The 19,018-nt window shown below is 41.9% G+C and overlaps 1 protein-coding gene across 5 annotated transcripts in view; it reads left to right on the forward strand.

Annotated features, from left to right (window-relative positions):
- Positions 1-19,018, forward strand: part of atrnl1a (attractin-like 1a) — a 267,677-nt gene that overhangs the window by 234,421 nt on the left and 14,238 nt on the right. For all 5 annotated transcript variants that reach the window (XM_074647316.1, XM_074647317.1, XM_074647318.1 and 2 more), the window contains one exon: positions 13,139-13,253. In XM_074647316.1, the coding sequence (XP_074503417.1) occupies positions 13,139-13,253 (115 nt within the window). The remainder of the gene's footprint in view (positions 1-13,138; positions 13,254-19,018) is intronic.

The raw sequence follows: 19,018 nt of genomic DNA on the forward strand, positions 1-19,018 counted from the left end.
TGCGTTTCTGCTGCTGTCAGCTTTTTCTTTTTACATAGAGTTTACCTTTCATAATGGCGATTTCATTTCATTATAAATATAATTTATATTTATTTTAGACAGAGAAAGGTTAAGAAACATGTGGTAATTTGTAAATAATAGTAATAATCCACAATTAAAACCCCGTACTATATTCATTCATGGAGCTCTCCAAGTCACTGCATGTTCTACAACACTGTCCGGCACATATTTCAGAATAAAAGCCTTGTGTTAACAAATGAAGGAATTCTGTCCGCTTGAGGGGTTTTATTTTGAAATGAAAGCAGGAAGTGTTGATTTAAAAATTAATCTTTACTTTTTTTCATCTCCGTAACATTTTCTATAGATACAGACATTGAAACTGTAGTAATGTTGCTGATATGATGTCAATATAAAGTCAATATATCACTTTCAGTGTTGCTGCTGTGAACCGCTCGCTCGCGTCAAAAATAGGCGAGTCCTCGAATCTCTAGAAGAGACGCAGCTGAGACGCAGCAGAGCCGGGCGTCTCATGCGGGCTGTGTGGCTGCTCTAACCTGTTAACACAGACGCCAAAATAAAAAACAACAGGTAACGCGCTGCTGGCGTTCTCTTTGTGGCTGAGACTTTAGTTTGTGAAATCAGTCGTGTGAATGTGCTTGAATAATGTAGTGTGAGGTGTTGTGAAGTAAAAAGTCTAATAAAAGCAAAGCAGAAGGGTTTGCAGGCAGCCAGCAGGGAAAAAGAGAGAGAGAGCCACACAGGAAGCTGATCCTTTATATCCTATAGAGTCCAGGTCCTGGTCCAGGTCCAGGTGCGCTAGATCTGCTACCGACTCCAATCAGGCACCTTCAACAAAACAGAGACACATTACTGACACATCACACATCTGCAGATAAACAAGGGACTTGTGTGTCCTGCTGTTTCCACCTGGACATCGATAGAGCTACACCAAATGTCTTCTCCTGGAGGAGGAGATGCTCGCGACACGACTATTATCTGTTGGAATAAAACTTCATCCAAAAACCAGAAAGTCGTCAGATAACGAGGGATAGAGAGGAAAGAAAGAAAGAAAGAAAAGGAGATAATGTGACAGACTGAATTGAAAAGCCATTAATATGACTCATGTTGAACCTGCCTGTATAATGTTATGTGTTAATGGAGGCGTGGGTGGTAAGGGTTGATTCAGCTCAGAAAGGCAGTAATACTGTAAACCGCTCAGTAGTTTCCTTTATGGTTTTGAATTGGCCTTTATGCTGAGTTTCATCTCACTTCAGGAATCGCCCACGAGACTCTCTGCTGGAGGATTAAATGGCGGAATAAATAACTGTTTTTAGGTCAAGATTCCTCAAAAGGCCTCAGAGGAGTCAACAGTCTGTCAGGCCTCGTCTCTACTGGTCATCAGACTCTCTGGTTTCTCTAATGAACACAACAATGCTGGAGTCTAATAAAGCTTCATAGCTCTAAAGACGGCTTTTGAGGAACAAAACCTTAAATTGTAACCTCTTGAACCCAAATTCCCCCTTTAAAGAGCAACGTATGAAATTCATCATTTTATATACATCCTGTATATTTGTCGTTCAGCACTACATTTTAGCTGTCTTCCAACGTGTCCTCATACCGTGGTTCATATGATGTCTTACAATCATCATGTCTTGTGCTTTTTCCCACGAATGTCCAGCAACACTAGTGATCAGTGTTTCTCTGGTGTTCAGGCAAGAAAACGACTTGGTTAGGTTTAGGAAAAGATCGTAGCCGTTACCTTAGTTTTGTTGCGTGACTGTTTTGGAAAGTAACACAAATGATTTGCCACCTGTGGTTCTGGTGTTGTGAAGGAGACTTTAAGACACTATTAGACGCTATGTTTGAAGCATAACCAACGTGTTTGAATCTCTGACGTGATTTCTAGACGTAGGCGGCGGTTCAGGAGTATAGAACTGAGCTATAGTGTGAAACCTGGCAACCATCTTCTTCCTCATTAGGTCGTTTCCTCAGTTTACAGCCTTTTCTTCTCTCCTCTTAATGATGAGAGTGTTCTCCTCTTTTGTCCTTGATCGATATCTCCTCTCCTCCTCCTCCACCACTCCTCCTCTTCCTCCTCAACAATCCCTCAGTACTGAAGATGGAGGGGAACATTGTGTATTTCAGGAATGATGATGGAGCATTGTTAGGGCTGCACGTGTGTGTACATTTTATACAATACAAGAGCATGCATGTGTGTGTGTGTGCGTGTACATCCAGGTATATATTTGTGTGGAAGCAACTGCACATCCAGCCAGAAACCACATTAATCTTTCCAACAGGAATAGTGAAAGAAGTGGAGAGGACAGAGGAAGAGGAGGAGGAGGAGGAGGAAGGGTGCATGAAAGATATACTCCACCTCCCAAATTAAGAAGAGGCAAAAAAAAAAAAGCAGAAGTCTGGCTTTCATGAAGCATTAGAGAGATGATTAATTTGTCGTCTCGGAGAGAGAGAGAGGGATGGAGGGAGAGGTTGTGAAGAGGCCCTTCTGTCCTCCCTCGCCGTAATAGGATTGTTCGCTCACCGACTCGCTGATTAAAATGGAAATTCAACGCAACCGCCGACTCGCACATCTCTCTCCCTCTCTTTCACTCACACACAAACATCCGTACGATGTGGTTAATATGCAGGTGTGTGCAGACGAGGAGGAGGTGACCCGGAGTCCTTCGCTGAGGACTGGAAGAAGAAGAAGAAGGAGAGGAGAGGAAATGAAATAAACAAGTAGATAAAAGACGAATAGAGGGAGAAACAGAGCGACGGACAGAATATAGTGGATGTTTAGGCAGAATGAGTAATGAAGTGGGAGGAGTTGTTTAAAGAGTAAAAGTCTGTTTCATTGTCTGCAAAGACGTTCGTGTGCATTTGACGGATACTTCTTATTTTCTGAGTTCTTAGATGTGTTCTTTCTCTGCAAGATCATTTGCGTATATGAGCAGTGGATGCAGTATATTAGAATAAGAAGTATGGTCAACAATAACAACGATAGAAAACACTTTTTTTTAACGATGACGCTGCTTCTGCTTTTTTCTGTCGTGGTATCAATGTGGTAAAAGTGACAGCATGTTAAAGGACGCGTCCATCTGCGTTCTTTTCCAACGACTCAGCAGTGACGTAGGTTACCACAGGAAGCTAATCAATAAGGTTATTAATAATGTGAACGCCAGCACTCGCTGAGTCAACGTTAGTGGAGATGAGTTTGGAAATAACTGAAGGAAGTGAAGGTTGTATACTACCGAGTTCTGAGAGGTAAAATTACTGTTTTTGTGAATGGAGTCTGGTGGCTTTGAAGAGAGCGATATACCGGCTTCAGTTCCTCTCCTCTCCTCTCCTCGCCTCCTTCCTTGTTCCCTTCCCTCTTCTCGTCTCCACTTTGTTTTATTTCCTTGTTTCCTCTCCTTCCCTTCATCATTCCCTCTCTCCTATCACCTCTTTCCTTTCATCTCCTCTTTTCTCCTTTCATCCTCTCTTTTCCTTATCTTATATTTTCATCTTCTTGTTTCCTCTCCTCTCCCTCTCTCCTTGTCTCTTCTCTTCTTGTCATGTCCTCCTATCTTGCATCATCTTTCTCCTTTCCTCTCCTTGTTTCCTCTCCTCTCCTCTGCTTGTTTCCTCTATCCTTGTGTACTCACATCTTATCTCCTCATTTCCTCACCTGTCGTTTCATGCCCTTGTTTCCTTCCCTCTCCTTGTCTCCTTTCCTTCCCTCCTTTTCCCCTCACACTTTGTTTTATCTCTTTGTTTCCTCTCCTTTCTCTTTTCCTTATATCTCCTCGTGTCCTCTCTTTTTTCTCCTCATCTCCTTGTCTCCTTCCTTGTCCCCTTCCCTCTCCTCGTCTCCTCTACTCCCCTCCTTTTTTCCTCTCACTTTGTTTTATCTCCTTGTTTCCTCTCCTTTCCCTTCATCATTTCTTCTCTTCTCCTCTGTTTTCCTTCATGTCCTCTTTTCTGCTCTCCCATCCTCTTTTTTCTTCTATTTTCATCTCCTTGTTTCCTCTCCTCTCCATCTCTCATTGTCTTCTCTCTTCCCTTCCTTTTTTCCTCTCACATTGCTTTATCTCCTTGTTTCCTCTCCTCTCCTCTCCTCTACTCTCTTTTCCTTTTATCTCCCCATCTCCTCTCCAGGTTTCCTCTCCTCTACCCTCCTTTGCTCATTTCCTCTCCTCTGTTTCCTTTCATCTCCTCTTTCATCCCCTCTTCTTTCCTCGTGTCCTCTCTTCTCCTGATCTAAACCTCTCTGTGTGTCTTCGCCGTGTTGATGTATTTCAGATGTGAGTGTGCAGCGTTGTGAGGACAGAGCCGGAGGACGGCCTGCAGGAGGACGCCGTCTCAGAGACAACAGAGTGTCCGCTGTAGAGACTCTTTCTGTTTACTTGTTGTTTACCAGCTGTAGGTGACAACAAACTGTTTATGAGACATGAAGCAGCGTTTATGGGGCGTAGAGAAGAGAGAGGAGGAGGTGGGGAGAAGGGACGCCATATCTCCTGTTGGATCTCAGTGATTATCGGGATAAAGGTACCACTTTGTGCCGGAAAATCTCCTCTCACGCTCAAAGCTGGAAGGGATTTTCTTCTTTTCTTAGAAATACCGCAAACATGTCCGCCCGCCCCCCACCTCCGCCTCCCTCTTCTCAGGCTGGGAGCTGAATCCTGATAGAAATGACAAACTGCACTTTTTTATTTATTAAAAGAAAACAGCTTCCTCTTAAATGCCACCAGGAAGGAACAGCGCTGCTCACTCTGTAGCTGTAAAGGTCAAAGGTCGTGAGCGGTGTGTAGTGTTTCTCTTTTGGTTGGTTGAACAGATTTGTAGCTTTAACTGCAGGTTGATCTAAAAGAAAATGTGTCACAAACGACGCTGATAGATGTGAAAATGGTATTTTGAAGTGTTTCTCCAGGAAAAAGGGAAAGTGAACCAACGCCTTGGTTCTCCGTCGTGATCTTCATTTGAATGTAATCACCACTTAATTAAACGTACATGTGCTCAAAATCAAACAAAATTTGGCACACACATTAGAAGGGCTGAATTTTCGTATCTGATATGGTTCTTGTGCTTGGGTGTGGCAAAGGGCCTCAATAGCGGCGCCTCACAAACTTTCGTCAAAGCAGCCCTCGCGGTACGTTTCACTTAGATGTACCAAATTTGGTACGCACATGTATCACATGTAGACTTTAAAGAAAGTCTCTTGGGGCCAGGCTTTAAACCCAACAGGAAATCGAACATTTAGAATTTTGCGTGAATTTTTTGTGTATTTTTTACCATTTCCAGGCTCTGTACTTTAACAACTCCTCCTACAGATTTAACCGGATTTACTTCGGATTAGGTCAGTACAATCTGGAGACCTTTGTGATGAAAGGTTATTAAAACTTTGAGCTTTCATGAGACGGCCGGTCCGATGTATAGTGTCAGCGTCTATCTGTGAACTTGTGAAGATGTAAACAAAGTGAAACATGGCGTTGCTGCAAAAAGATTGCCAAATTTAAATAAATAAATACAATAGATTACGTTTATTTATGCATAAACGCATGCTTACATCCCGAAGAACACGAGCAAAAAAATCCTTAAATTAAAAAGAGATAGGGTCGCTAAAACATGTTGTCACTTAAAGTGGACTATCAGACGGATAAGCATCACACACACACACACACACACACACACACACACACACTGTGTCTGTCTCGCTCTCTGATCAGCAACATTTCCTCTCAATCCAGCCGACTCCCCGCGGAGCACAGCGACAGATACAGACAGAGAGAGAGAGAGAAGAGAGGAAATTGGAAAAAAAGGGTTTTGGATGCAGCAAGGATTGGACGTGACAATTTTCTGCCCCGCGGGGGTTTGGACATGCATGGGCGGTCTAATCCGCTAAGGAGGCCGCGACGGGGGGGGAACTCTTCACACCTCAGGGGTCAGAGAGCGACGCAGGGTTCGTTCCCGGGAGTGTGGCGGCCTGAGAGGAGCGAGGCCGGTCGAGGTTACGCCGCGTTCAAAGACCCTCAGTCCACCGTCGAGCCCTTTGTGTTAGTTTAACGTCTCCGGGGAGGACGAGAGAGACGGGATCAGTGATAATTAAATGACCTATAAATGTTTCCCCCTGGAAATTATTTTTCTTTTTAGGTGTCTAAAATCAGTTTTTCTGCTGATCCTGTCCACTCCCGCTTCACCTCGCCATCAGACAGCCCTTTCTGACGGGGAACTGAAGCCGTTATATCGCTGCCTTCAAAGCCACCAGACTCCATTCACAAAAACAGTAATTTAACCTCTCAGAACACGGGAGTTGCTGCCGGTTAGTTTGTTTGTGTTATTGTGTGACTTTCTGATCTGAACTAACGTGGCGTCCGCAGCAGTACGTTGCTTAGCTTCCTGCCGGTACTTCTGTCTGCTTCTCCAAACTGGGAGCACGCCGACCGCCATATAAGTTAATACACTGACTATAAGGATGTATATATATACTGTACATGTAGCAGCGTCATCATGCAGAAACCTACGTCAGGTCACCATGTGGGGAAATAGTTTTTAGAAGGACTTGAAGGGTAAATAGCATTCTGGGAAGCTACAGAATAAAATATAAAAACCTCTATAAATGGAGCTGCCCTTTAAATAGAGCTTTATGCTTTTTAACAACCAGAGAAAAATGAAGGTACTAGAACTCAGATATCAGGTGCATCTCTTGAAACGATGCTCGTCTTATCTTTGTTCACATCAACAGAAGCCTGCGGCGCAATCTCAGTACACGGCAGGATCTTTGTCACGCTGATTATCTGGATGTTACACTTTTAATACTTCTCTGTTCAAAGTAAAGAGGCACAGATATTTTATCAAATCTGAGAATCTAAATCTGAATCCTTCATCCTGATTCCCTCTTTGAGTCTATACTCGGGTTCTACATTTAAAAAATGAATATTAAATTGAGATATGATCACTTCTTGTTCGCTGAGAAGGCAGAAACACAAAAAGTTTGGAGTTGATACGGTATAAAAAATTGTTTTATAGAAATCCACATCAGGATTATCCACTTTTTTCACAAATGACTCAGCTAGTGCTAGCGTTTACATTATTCATAACCTTATTGATTAGCTTACTTCGGTAACCTACGTTCTGCTAACGGCTGCTAACGACTGCTAACGAACGGCTGTTTCTCACCCAGTAAACCGGGATGTAGCAGGTCAGAAGATGTCTGGACGTTACAGAACACGTGTTCTATATGTTCTTTAGGCATCTAGATAACACAGTGCCTCTGCTTCAGCAGCATATCCATGAATATATTTCAGCATGTAGTTCAGACTGAAACACAGCCACTGGCAGTCGGCTATTATGTTACCTAGATGTCTAAAAAAGTTACCCAGTGTTTGTCTGGCCGTGTGTTGATGATGTCAGTTGGAGAGGATGAGTGTTCAGGTGTAGAAAACGAGACAGACAGAAACCGGAGAGACGGATACATGCAGCGACAGAGAGAGGAGGCCATTAGGAGGAGGAGATAGAGAGTGGGAGTGATGGGAGTAATGGGCAAGACGGAGAGGCATGACAGTGAAGATTGTAAGGGACAACGAGGAGGGAGGGAGGAGAGGATGGAGAGGATTTCATCACACTAGTCGTGTCTCCGTACACTTATTGTTATGCACATTCTGAAGTATCTCATTAGCTGTATGGAAACAGCAACATTAGATAAAACTTCCTAAATTTTGCAAAAACAATGTTGTAATGTACGCTCGCTTGAGGTGTTTACATCGAAAGAGTTTGTTGAAAAAATGTTTGCTCCTCAGAGACGTTGCCGTCTTCTATTTTTCAGCCAGTTTTCATCATGTTAACAATCTCAATATATTCCACGGCAAATACAGAGCAGCACACTCAGAGTAGATTGCATTTGCAGGCCTTGCTTGCTGTCCAGCAGTAAATTACTTTCCTATTTGGATGGTTGCTTCAGGAATTTGCACTTTAACACAACTGTGATTTTGCGCCGCTGCGTCCAGAGCAGAAATCCAGTTAGAAAACACAGCTTCAGAGACAAAAAGCAGCTTTTCAGAGGAAGATAAACTTTTGGCTTCAGACAGTTTATCCATCATGCTCCTGTAGCAGAACCCCACCACCTGTAAATGCTCCTCAATTGACCACTTTGTTCATCCCGAGGATAAAAACGGGCCAAATGCTGCGACGACTGTTAGTTTGAAGTCGGTACGAGGAGAAGAGATGTGAATGGAAAGACTGGAGAGGAGGAAGGAAGGAAGGAAGCAGCGAGGAGGGAGGGGACACTTTGTTGAATGACCTCGCTCCTCCTGAGACAAATTTATCCTCCTTTTCTCTGTTTGTTGTTTTTGACAAATGAAAAGCAAACAGACAGAAGAAATGGACTCGAAAGACGGCGTAAAGCGACCTTGTCTGAGTCTCCGGTTTTTATTTCTGGTAAAAGAAATAAGAGTTAGAGGCAACTTTTCTAGACAGAACCACTCGCGTTATGACACACTGACGTGACAGAAACTTTTCTTCTGTACGACAAAAGCACGTTGACGTAAAACAATGATGAATTCACACTTTACTTACGCACACAGATAAGCACATAGTTTATCAATGCTGCCGTGACGCTGCAGCTAATCTCCAGTGACGTCCGACTCCCTCTGTTCTCTCAGGATAGTCTGATTAATCAGACGCACATGAAGAATTTAAACATGTATTGTACAAATACTTCTCTTTGAGGATCTTTAAGGATTAAAGAAGAAACACAGAAACACTCAGAGGGGTCATTGTATAGAACACGGTGCAAGTACACAGCACAACATATGTAAGGAGTGCAGCATCGCCCTGTCTGGGTTTATTTCACAACAATGACCCGCTAGCTGTACATTATCCCGCTTATTACACGGCTACTTAATGAAGAAATCAATAATTTGACACAAAAGCGGTCCGCCAGAGTCCGAAATCAGAATTGCGCCCATAGCAACGGTCTGTTATACATAGCAACGGTCTGCTATACAGAAATTACAGACCGCAGAACCCCGTGGTTGACCAATCAGAATCAAGTATTCAACACAGCCGTGTAATAATCTCATATAACGGTTCGTATGATATCTTATGAAAATATTATTCCTCATTTTTCGTGCGTTTTTCTACGAACGTCCAGCAACACGTGTCAATTTCTGCTCGTTACATGCATACACTCTTTTCAAAATAAACTTCCGTCACTGGAAACAACTTGGTTAGGAGTAGGAGAAGATGGTGGTTTGGGTTAAAATAACTCCGTAAGTGGCGTTACTTAAGTACGTAATTTACGTGACAAATAAATCAAGGTTGACTTCTGGTTTCCCACGGGACATGAACGGCGGTCTCCTGGTGATAGACTGGTGTTTTTTCGACACACCCATCCACCTTCAACCTCCTCCCAACATGTCGTTTGCCGCTCTTTTCCTGGTTCACGATGGTACATGGATTACACAGGTATTGATTTTCTGAGTTAAACACAAATGACAGTGCATTACTTTTCTTAGGTATAACTATGAACGGTGAGCCTGACACAGGACATACTGGACATCGAACAGACAAAAATGTACAACCTGTAACTTCATCAATAATAATTTTTTATTTATTTATTATTAATAAAAGATGGCACCAAACCACTAAGAAAACTGCATGGTTAATAACAACAATCCTTCTGGATTATTTCCAATAATTCCTCATAGACTGAAGGACTGATGTGGTTCAGGATTGCCAAGTAGCCAATTTCAACATTACGCACAGTCAGCAAAAACTGTTGTCTGGTCTTAAGAGGCACTCGGTATTAAAATATAAATAAAAAGAGAGAGAGAGAGGGAGAGACTCTCTCTCTCTCTCTCTCTCTCTCTCTCTCTCTCTCTCTCTCTCTCTCTGTTCTCTGCAGCTCTACTTAGAGGCCGTCAGCTCAGAAAGCTTTTATACTGGACAGACAGCTCAGCAGTGTTACTTACTATTGACTTCAAAGGATACCTGGACTCACCTTCCTCCTAACCTCACTAACCTCACTAACCTCTCTACACACCCTCTGTTTTCCTCTTTGTTCATCTCCACCTCTCTCTTAATAGTCTCTCTCTCTCTCACTTACTGTGATTATGTTGGGAAAGAAGCCAGAGAAATCTCTTACAGTCACATCACCCTCCACTCTGCTTCATCATTTACTCTCACACACACACACACACAGGCTGGCACAAACACAACATACGAAGATCCAGGAACACACAAACATCTCCGCAGCCTGTTATCAACAATTGATCCCAGCACTGTTCTAAAGCCGGGCATACGCTGTACGACTTTAGCCCGTTTCTGGCCCGAACTTTGAGCGGCACATCTCATGTTAGAGTTGGACCGAGTTTCAGTTTTGTCGGGCGTGGTCTGCCGTGCAGTGTACAGGGGGGACAGAGGACCGATTGACTCCTTCCGACCGGCCGTCGGACAGGCGGATGAATGTCTGAGAAGCCGATTCCACAATGTCAGCTCCTTTTTTCTGCTTTTATTACAGTAATCAGAGCTATCAAGATAACAATGTACAATAGATCTAGTAAAACGTAGCTAGCTTACCTCTAATCTGGGACTGAGCTGGGACACCGGCACGAGTCCTTCACATTAAAAGCGGTCTAAAGGCTGATAGAGGAAACACAGAACGTTGTGGAAGGTCTCATTTTTTAGGCTAAGTTACAACCTGTTCCCTCATTTACAACAATTTATATGTGTAATAAGTTACATATAGTCCCTTTAAAAAGAAGAAAAACAACACATTTTTGAACAAAATTCACGTCTTTTGTTTTTAAACTTACTGTCCAGCTTGTTGTTTAGATACTTGAGCAGCTTCTCCACCAGATAGTCACAGATGTGTAGTAACGTGACCGTTACTTGACTTCACTGTTTACTGAAGTGTGAATTTTAATGACCTTTAACACGACTAACTGGTAATTTCCTGGAGGAAATAGAGTCTTGTAAACACACTTGTGAGTGTGTGTGTGTGTGTGTGTGTATATGTATATGTATATGTATATGTATATGTGTGTGCTCATTTTATCAAGGTTTGTGTGCACTGTTGATCAAAGAAACTACACAAACTAAAGTGCTGTTGCTTTGGAAACCGCTCTGACCGTCGCCACCGTTAAGTAAATAAGGGAGTGAATATTTGTGCATGTCATGGTCAAAGTGTGTGTGTGTGTGTGTGTGTGTGTGTGTGTGTGTGTGTGTGTGTGTGTGTGTGTGTGTGTGTGTGTGTGTGTGTGTGTGTGTGTCTTCTCTATGTTTGTACCAAGGTGGTCGTAGTACTGTTGTTGTGTTAAATTGATAACTACTCTGACAGCAGCCTACTGAGTTGATGCCTGCGGGGTGCCCAACACTCTTAGTAATGAACTATTTGGACAAACATTTGTTGTTCTTTTAAGCCTTTATTTTAGTGCTGTCAATTAAAATATTTAATCGCTTAATCGCATGATTGTCCATAGTTAATTGTGATTAATTGCAAATTAATCGCACATTTTTTATCTGTTCAAAATGTACCTTAGAGGGAAATTTGTCAAGTATTTAATACTCTTATCAACATGGGAGTGGACAAATATGCTGCTTTATGCAAATGTATGTATATATTAATTATTGGAAATCAATTAACAACACAAAACAATGACAGATATTGTCCAGAAACCCTCACAGGTACTGCATTTAGCATAAAACAATATGCTCAAATCATAACATGACAAACTGCAGCCCAACAGGCAACAACAGCTGTCAGTGTGTCAGTGTGCTGACTTGACTATGACTTGCCCCAAACTGCATGTGATTATCATAAAGTGGGCATGTCTGTAAAGGGGAGACTCGTGGGTACCCATAGAACCCATTTACATTCACACATCTGGAGGTCAGAGGTCAAGGGGCCCCTTTGAAAATGACCATGACAGTTCTTCCTGTAGCATTGGATTCATTAGGTGTTCTAGTTTCATATGATCCGATGGTCTAATTTGTCATGTAAACAAGAAATTCCTAAAGTATAAGTGTCATTTGAGGCTTCCAGTCGTCACATCAACTGACGGTTTTGCTCATCACTCAGAGCCGAGAGGAAGAGGATCAGAAACAATAAAGTAAAGGGAAGTAATCCAGGAGAGGGTTAAAATATGTGTGTAGAACAAAGTAAGATCAGATGATTTTGAGCTGTTTTTATGTTTATATATATACTGTATATACTGTTTGCAGTGTGTGTGTGTGTGTGTGTGTGTCTCTGTGTGTGTGTTCCTCACAGACCACAGGGTCAATCTCTGTGACCTCTGCGGTACGGAGAGGCAGAAAGGTCAAACTGGATCGATAGCTCAATGACTCTCCTCCTTGTTGTGTATTCAGAAGTAAAGAAACACGATAGCAGCCATTAAATATCATTATACAGACAGTAAGACTCACTATATACAGTCCCTAAGGCGCTCTGCAGGATGGTTATTATAGTAAGGGGATTTTTATTTAATTATTAATTAGGGGTTAGCTTGTTATTGTGCAAATATTCCGTAGTTCCTCACTGTTCCAGTTTTGTCTTTATCTCATATTCACTTGCTTTATATTATTCTATACCGTCCTTGCAACCCTGTCTCCTACAAAATGATGTTCCCATACAACTAAACTGCATTCTTAATTATGTTTAAAGGGAAACGTGTTTTCTCCCGGATTACGGTCGCCGTTTTAATCAGTTTTAAACAGTTTTAAAGACGTGTGTTACAACAAAACTACTTGATTAGGTTTAGTAAAAAACAGGGCTGTCAAAGTTAACATGTTAATAACGCCACTAATTTCTTTAACACATTAACGCAACTTGTGATTTTTAGGTTGTGGCGGGCTCAGTTTTAAAGCTAGACTGAAGATACTGGTATCATATGAAACTAGAAAACCTAAAGAATCCATTAGTACCAACCGTGACATACTAGCTTGTTGCAAAGGAGGCTCAAAAATGCTCCAAACTTGCGCAAAAGTTTGTCGAGGAACATTAACTTGACAGCCTTACCATGAACCTTTCCTTTTATGCTGTTTCATTAAATGTAGTTTGCCTTCACTTCATGTTTGCATCTTTGTACTCTGTCCAGTGTGTACTCGTTGTGCACTTGTTTGTTTATGCATCATTATGTGTGTGTGTGTTTTGTGTGTGCAGGCGGTGCCGAAGCCCATCGCCATGGAGCCGTGTTGGGGGAGCCGAGCAGGTGTCCTGACGGTGCTGCTGTATCTGCCCAGAGTCCCGTCTGGAATCCCTCCACCAGGACAGTCTGGTAGGATTCACACTGATACACTCGAGTAAACCACATAGAGAAGTGTTATTCCATCTCCTCAGTTCATGTGGTATTCGTAAATTTGTCTCAAATGAGCTGATTGGGACAATTGTGATGATTGATGAGGTTTCACGTTGGCATATTGGCTGTAAATACCCAAAGCTTCTGTGCACATGCTGTTGTACGTTTTCGTTTTGCAAGTTTCAAACTTATTTGGTGCCGTATTTTCCCTAAACTACGTCTGCAGTTGTCATATATGTTTTTTTTTGAGGGATTGCCTTCTAATTTGATATTGGCCTGTTAACGGTTCTCTATGTGCTTGGCATGTATTGTCTAGTACACAGCTTTAGCATAGCGTAGCTGTAGCACTCACTTTTTTTGCTTCATCATGCTGTGAATGACGCTGTTTCAATTAGAGCTTTGATTCTCTGTCTGGACTCGATTGGGCCCAGTTTCCAGAAATGTTATACAATCTCTATTTTAGGGCTGTTCTGAATAGTTCGAAGTTTCATTCATAATGTTGGCCTTCAAATCTAAATCAACAGTAGAGTGCTGTGCTGTTTTTGCATGTCTGTTAATTATGTTAAACCCGATATTTCTGAAAAATTAGGCTACACTAATCAGTGTTTCCTCTTTATTCATTCTGCAGCGCAATAATTAGTTTAATATCCTCTGCTCTATAGATAACGTTGTCGGTACCGGTAACAACCATGCTCGGTAGTGAATAGTAGGCTATTATAGTATTTGTAGATTTAGTTTTCCAGTGGAGGCTGCGTTGGTTTGTTTCTACCTCGTGTGATCGCAAACATGTCCAATAACTCCAGAGCGTTTTAAAGTCCAAAACATTTATTGAAAAAAAGATGTAATCACTTCCAAAATTCACAACATGTTTTCATCTGATGAAATATCCTGCTTGAAACCATATTGTTGGCGTTTAGCCTGACAAAATCAACATTTTCGTTGCAGTTAACAAACTGTTTACACTCCCGCTCGCTGCACACAAAGGCGCACCTGTATTAACGGTCAATAAGACGCTTGTTGTATATCATGTCACAAATGTCTGTTACATTTATATATAGGCCTATATACAGTATATGCGTGTGGTGCTAGATTATGTTAAAGTGTCATTTTAACATCAACATTACTGGGCATCTATACGCTTGATTAATGCATCATTATGTCCTAATGATGCGGCACTTCTTGTTTGTGTTTCGGTGACTAGACGTAGTTTGGAGACCTCATCGGGGATTCCTCCTGGTGACAGATCTTGTAGTGTGTGACTTCCTGTCTCCGGTCAGTCATGTAGTATGAAAACCACGAGTTGTGTAGTGAGAACATTACTGAGATCTTAGGACTTTGAAAGTCGTGTAGTGTGAACTTGGCTTAATATTATGTTTTTTATTGGGTAAAAAGTGCTGCCTCCATCATACTTTGTGCTGATAATTTAGATAAAGGCAGGTGCATAATGACCAGCTGGCACTATCAGCAGACGGTATTTATGTCCAACTGTCAGACACTTACCAGACACCGCTAATGTCCCTTTTTACGATTACATGTAACTACTACTACTGCTGATTCCTCCATTTCCATTTGATTGTCGCCGTTGTTGTAAACTGTCAGCTGTCTCTCCGATCCATGAAACCCCACATCTCCGTCATTGTAGGCTCACAAAGACACCGTTCACGCCATTTGTGATCCTTTTACAAGCGGAGCTGTTTTTCAGCAGCTGTCTAACAAGACTCCAGATGTGGCGGGCGGTGCTTGTTGCGTGCCTCGCGGCGGCCTCCTCCCGTCAGCTCACATGTAAAACGGGCTGTGGCAGTTTAAATGAAAGCAGAGTAAACACACTAAAATGTGATGGCATCATCATCTCAACTTCACCGAGTCATACAGTTGTAGAAATACATGTTTGATGTGTGGATTTATCCACCGTCTCTGTTTGTTCTGTTCTGCAACAGTATGTTGCTGTTAGGAGATCATACTACGTCTTGCTATCTGAATACATTGAGGACACGTTGGCCTGGTAACCATTGATTTGGTGATCTGCAGGTTAAAGGACCTCCTCTGTGGGTTTATTCAATAGAGAGGAAAAAAATAATTACGGTAGTCAAAGGAGAGAGACAAATATGATTTTGAACCCTGTGTGCATTGTGCCATGATCACACGTTTGTCAATTTAAAACATAATTTTGCAAGAGAGTCTCTGTTTGTCGTAGTATCATGTTAGTTTTGTGCGAAACCGCTCAGTGAACTACACTCTCGTCTCGCACAATATACGTCACTAGCTAGCTAACTGAGCTATGTTCTGGGTCTGAGAAGTGAAGCCAATGTTGAAGTGTCTCCAGCTTGCATTCTTTCTAACAGCCAGCAGGGGGCGACTCCTCTGGTTGTATAGAAGTCTATGAGAAAATTAGCCTACTTCTCACTTGATTTATTACCTCAGTAAACATTGTAAACATGAGTTTATGGTCTCAATCGCTAGTTTCAAGTCTTCTTCAATACAGCATGATGTTCATTTAGTAAATTATGGTCCCATTTAGAGTCAGATAGACCATAAAGCAGGGGATGCTTTAGGGCGGGGCTACCTTGTGATTGACAGGTCGCTACCACGGCATTGTCCGGTCTGGGAGTTGTCCATGTTTTCGTCTTTAAACTTTAACCCTTTCAAAGTGTGTTTTTAAGTTAATTATAACATTACTAAGCTCAACCCTCTCGTGTCACTTTTGGTTGCAAAAATTCAACATACCAAGATGGCGACGTCCAAAATGCTGAACTTGAGGCTTCAAAACCGTAGTCCACAAACCAACCGGTGACTACGTCCACTTCTTATACTATGTGTTCAATGCACAAATGTAACATTATCTTACCTGATGTGTTTTATCCAGCAAACTCCTGGTCGTTTTATCAGCTTGAACTTGACTAACTTTAACTTGAAAATTGATCTCAGCGGTATGAATTCTGTCTTCATGTCAACCATTACAGTCAATGGAAATAGAGCATCTTTAAACATCAGTTGTGGAGTAATCAATCATCGATTGTTAAAGTCATAGTGTGAAGTGGTTGTATCCTCCAGGCAGTACACTCACCAAGATAGACACTTGTCCTTGGTGTCTGAGGATGTGAGTTTGAGACCCGATTGAGGCTGAATGAAAATGCTAAAGCCTGAAAGGTTTAATGATGATGGGCCATCCGGTATTTCTCATTTATCTTCCTTCTTTTTCTTTTATAATCTTCCTCCTTCTTCTTCCTCAACATTGCCAACGTGTTCGCTTCTCTCGCAGGTACTTCCTGTTTCCAGACTTTCAGTTTGAGCTGAAATATTTTGTTGATTAATCGATTTGTTGATCGGCAGAAAATCAATTTAACATTTTGACATTTTGAGTTGCTGACAAAAGTAATTTACTGGTTCTAGCTTCAGATTGTTTTTATATCTTTGTTACTTGAATATCTTTGGGTTTTGCTCTTGGTAATTTTGATTGTTTGTTTTCACAGTTTTCTGACATTTTCTAGACTTAACTCTGAAACGGTGAATGGTCTGAAGTTTTTGGTCTGTTAAAGTTAAAGTCAGCTGCTTTCTGTTTTCATTTGTGATGTCATTGTTTCACTGCTGGAAGGCGCTTTAGGAAATTCTTCTTAACTCTTAAACTACACTATATTAATGCAGAAAGCAGATACGGTTAAAAATCAAACTGTTTTCATATTGTGATTCTTCTTTCTTTTAGCGTCAGCAGCGATATAATGAATTATTCAGATAAACTCTTGACATATGGCACCTTTTAAAGGAGTTCTGATGTGGTTAGACCTGCCTGGTTTCCATCCAACACTTACTGTTGGATCAATTGTTCCCCTAAATGAGACATCCTGACGTTCCACAGTCAGAGCTCAAGTTGCCGCTATAGACGGACGACACGCGATATTCCCCATTCGCTCCAGCCGACCACCACGCGGCTGTAGAAATCACTGAAAAGACAGCAGCGCTTCCCTTCAGACCTGACCGAGAGACCCGGAGCACCGTTATGCGCCGTCAGCATGAGGCCAATCTGCTCTCCCTTCAGCTCATCTTCCACCTCGGTCCACCTCTCTCTTTATATTTTCCTTCTCCCCTGCTGCAGCTTTGTGGGAGACTGCTGTCAGTGGATGTAGGCCTACTGTATGTAACTGGAGCAGGTGTGAGAAGCCTCTGTTCCTCCAGACAGGAAGCAGAGACTTCAACACGGCGAGTAACCTGACAGAGGAAACGAGCAGAGCAGACGGAAAATCAGGCACTTTGCAAGAAAGCATTTCTCTCAAACTGGAGGGAGGTTTATGTTGAAGACTTTAACACGTATGAACAGCCTCTGTAGTCTCATAAAGAGGAGGGAATGAAGTCTGAGAGTGAGAAAGAGAGCATAAGAGACAGAAAATGAAAGTTTGCTACACCCAGACGTAATTATGATAATAAAAAATACCCTGAAGAGGTTAATGGTAACTTGGAGATTGGTGAGCGTTGAGCTAGATACGTTCGCTACATGCTATCTTAGCCTTCTTAAGTAATATAAGAATAAACAAACAACTCTGTTACATCACACAATCACAAACACAAGCAGAAGAGCCGTCACTAAAGCACCTTTTGTGATTTGAGTTCAAATCGGATAGGCTATCTCTCTAGTCTTTGTGCTACTGGGTTAACCTTTGTGTTACTGGGTTAGTCTTTGTGCTACTGGGTTAGTCTTTGTGTTACTGGGTTAGTCTTTGTGTTACTGGGTTAGTCTTTGTGTTACTGGGTTAGTCTTTGTGCTACTGGGTTAGTCTTTGTGTTACTGGGTTAGTCTTTGTGCTACTGGGTTAGTCTTTGTGTTACTGGGTTAGTCTTTGTGTTACTGGGTTAGTCTTTGTGTTACTGGGTTAGTCTTTGTGCTACTGGGTTAGTCTTTGTGTTACTGGGTTAGTCTTTGTGCTACTGGGTTAGTCTTTGTGTTACTGGGTTAGTCTTTGTGTTACTGGGTTAGTCTTTGTGCTACTGGGTTAACCTTTGTGCTACTGGGTTAGTCTTTGTGTTACTGGGTTAACCTTTGTGCTACTGGGTTAGTCTTTGTGCTACTGGGTTAGCCTTTGTGTTACTGGGTTAACCTTTGTGCTACTGGGTTAGTCTTTGTGATACTGGGTTAGTCTTTGTGTTACTGGGTTAACCTTTGTGTTACTGGGTTAGTCTTTGTGTTACTGGTTTAGCCTTTGTGCTACTGGGTTAGCCTTTGTGCTACTGGTTTAACCTTTATGCTACTGGGTTAGTCTTTGTGTTACTGGGTTAGTCTTTGTGTTACTGGTTTAGCCTTTGTGCTACTGGGTTAGCCTTTGTGCTACTGGTTTAACCTTTATGCTACTGGGTTAGTCTTTGTGTTACTGGGTTAGCTTTTGCATTACTGGTTTAGCCTTTGTGCTAACGTTACTGGGTTAGCCTTTGTGCTAACGTTACTGGGTTAGCCTTTGTGCTAACGTTACTGGGTTAGCCTTTGTGCTAACGTTTTCAAACCTTAACTGGAACAGACACCGGGAGCTATATTTTTGCTTTATGTTTTCATAATGAAATTACAGTGCGGGATTTCGGCCAATAGGTATAGAGGGTTATTGGCCGAAATCCCGCCCTGTAATTTCAGATGACCAAACTGCAGATAAAACCAGGTTAAAGACATTTAAATTGCTTAAAGACTGTGTCCGTGTATCAGAGTGAAACTGGTGTTTTTCTTTCTATCCACTACCTGATGTTTTGGACATTAGCTCATCACAGCA

This window comes from Sebastes fasciatus, chromosome 9, assembly GCF_043250625.1.
Source record: "Sebastes fasciatus isolate fSebFas1 chromosome 9, fSebFas1.pri, whole genome shotgun sequence".
Lineage (NCBI taxonomy): Eukaryota > Metazoa > Chordata > Actinopteri > Perciformes > Sebastidae > Sebastes > Sebastes fasciatus.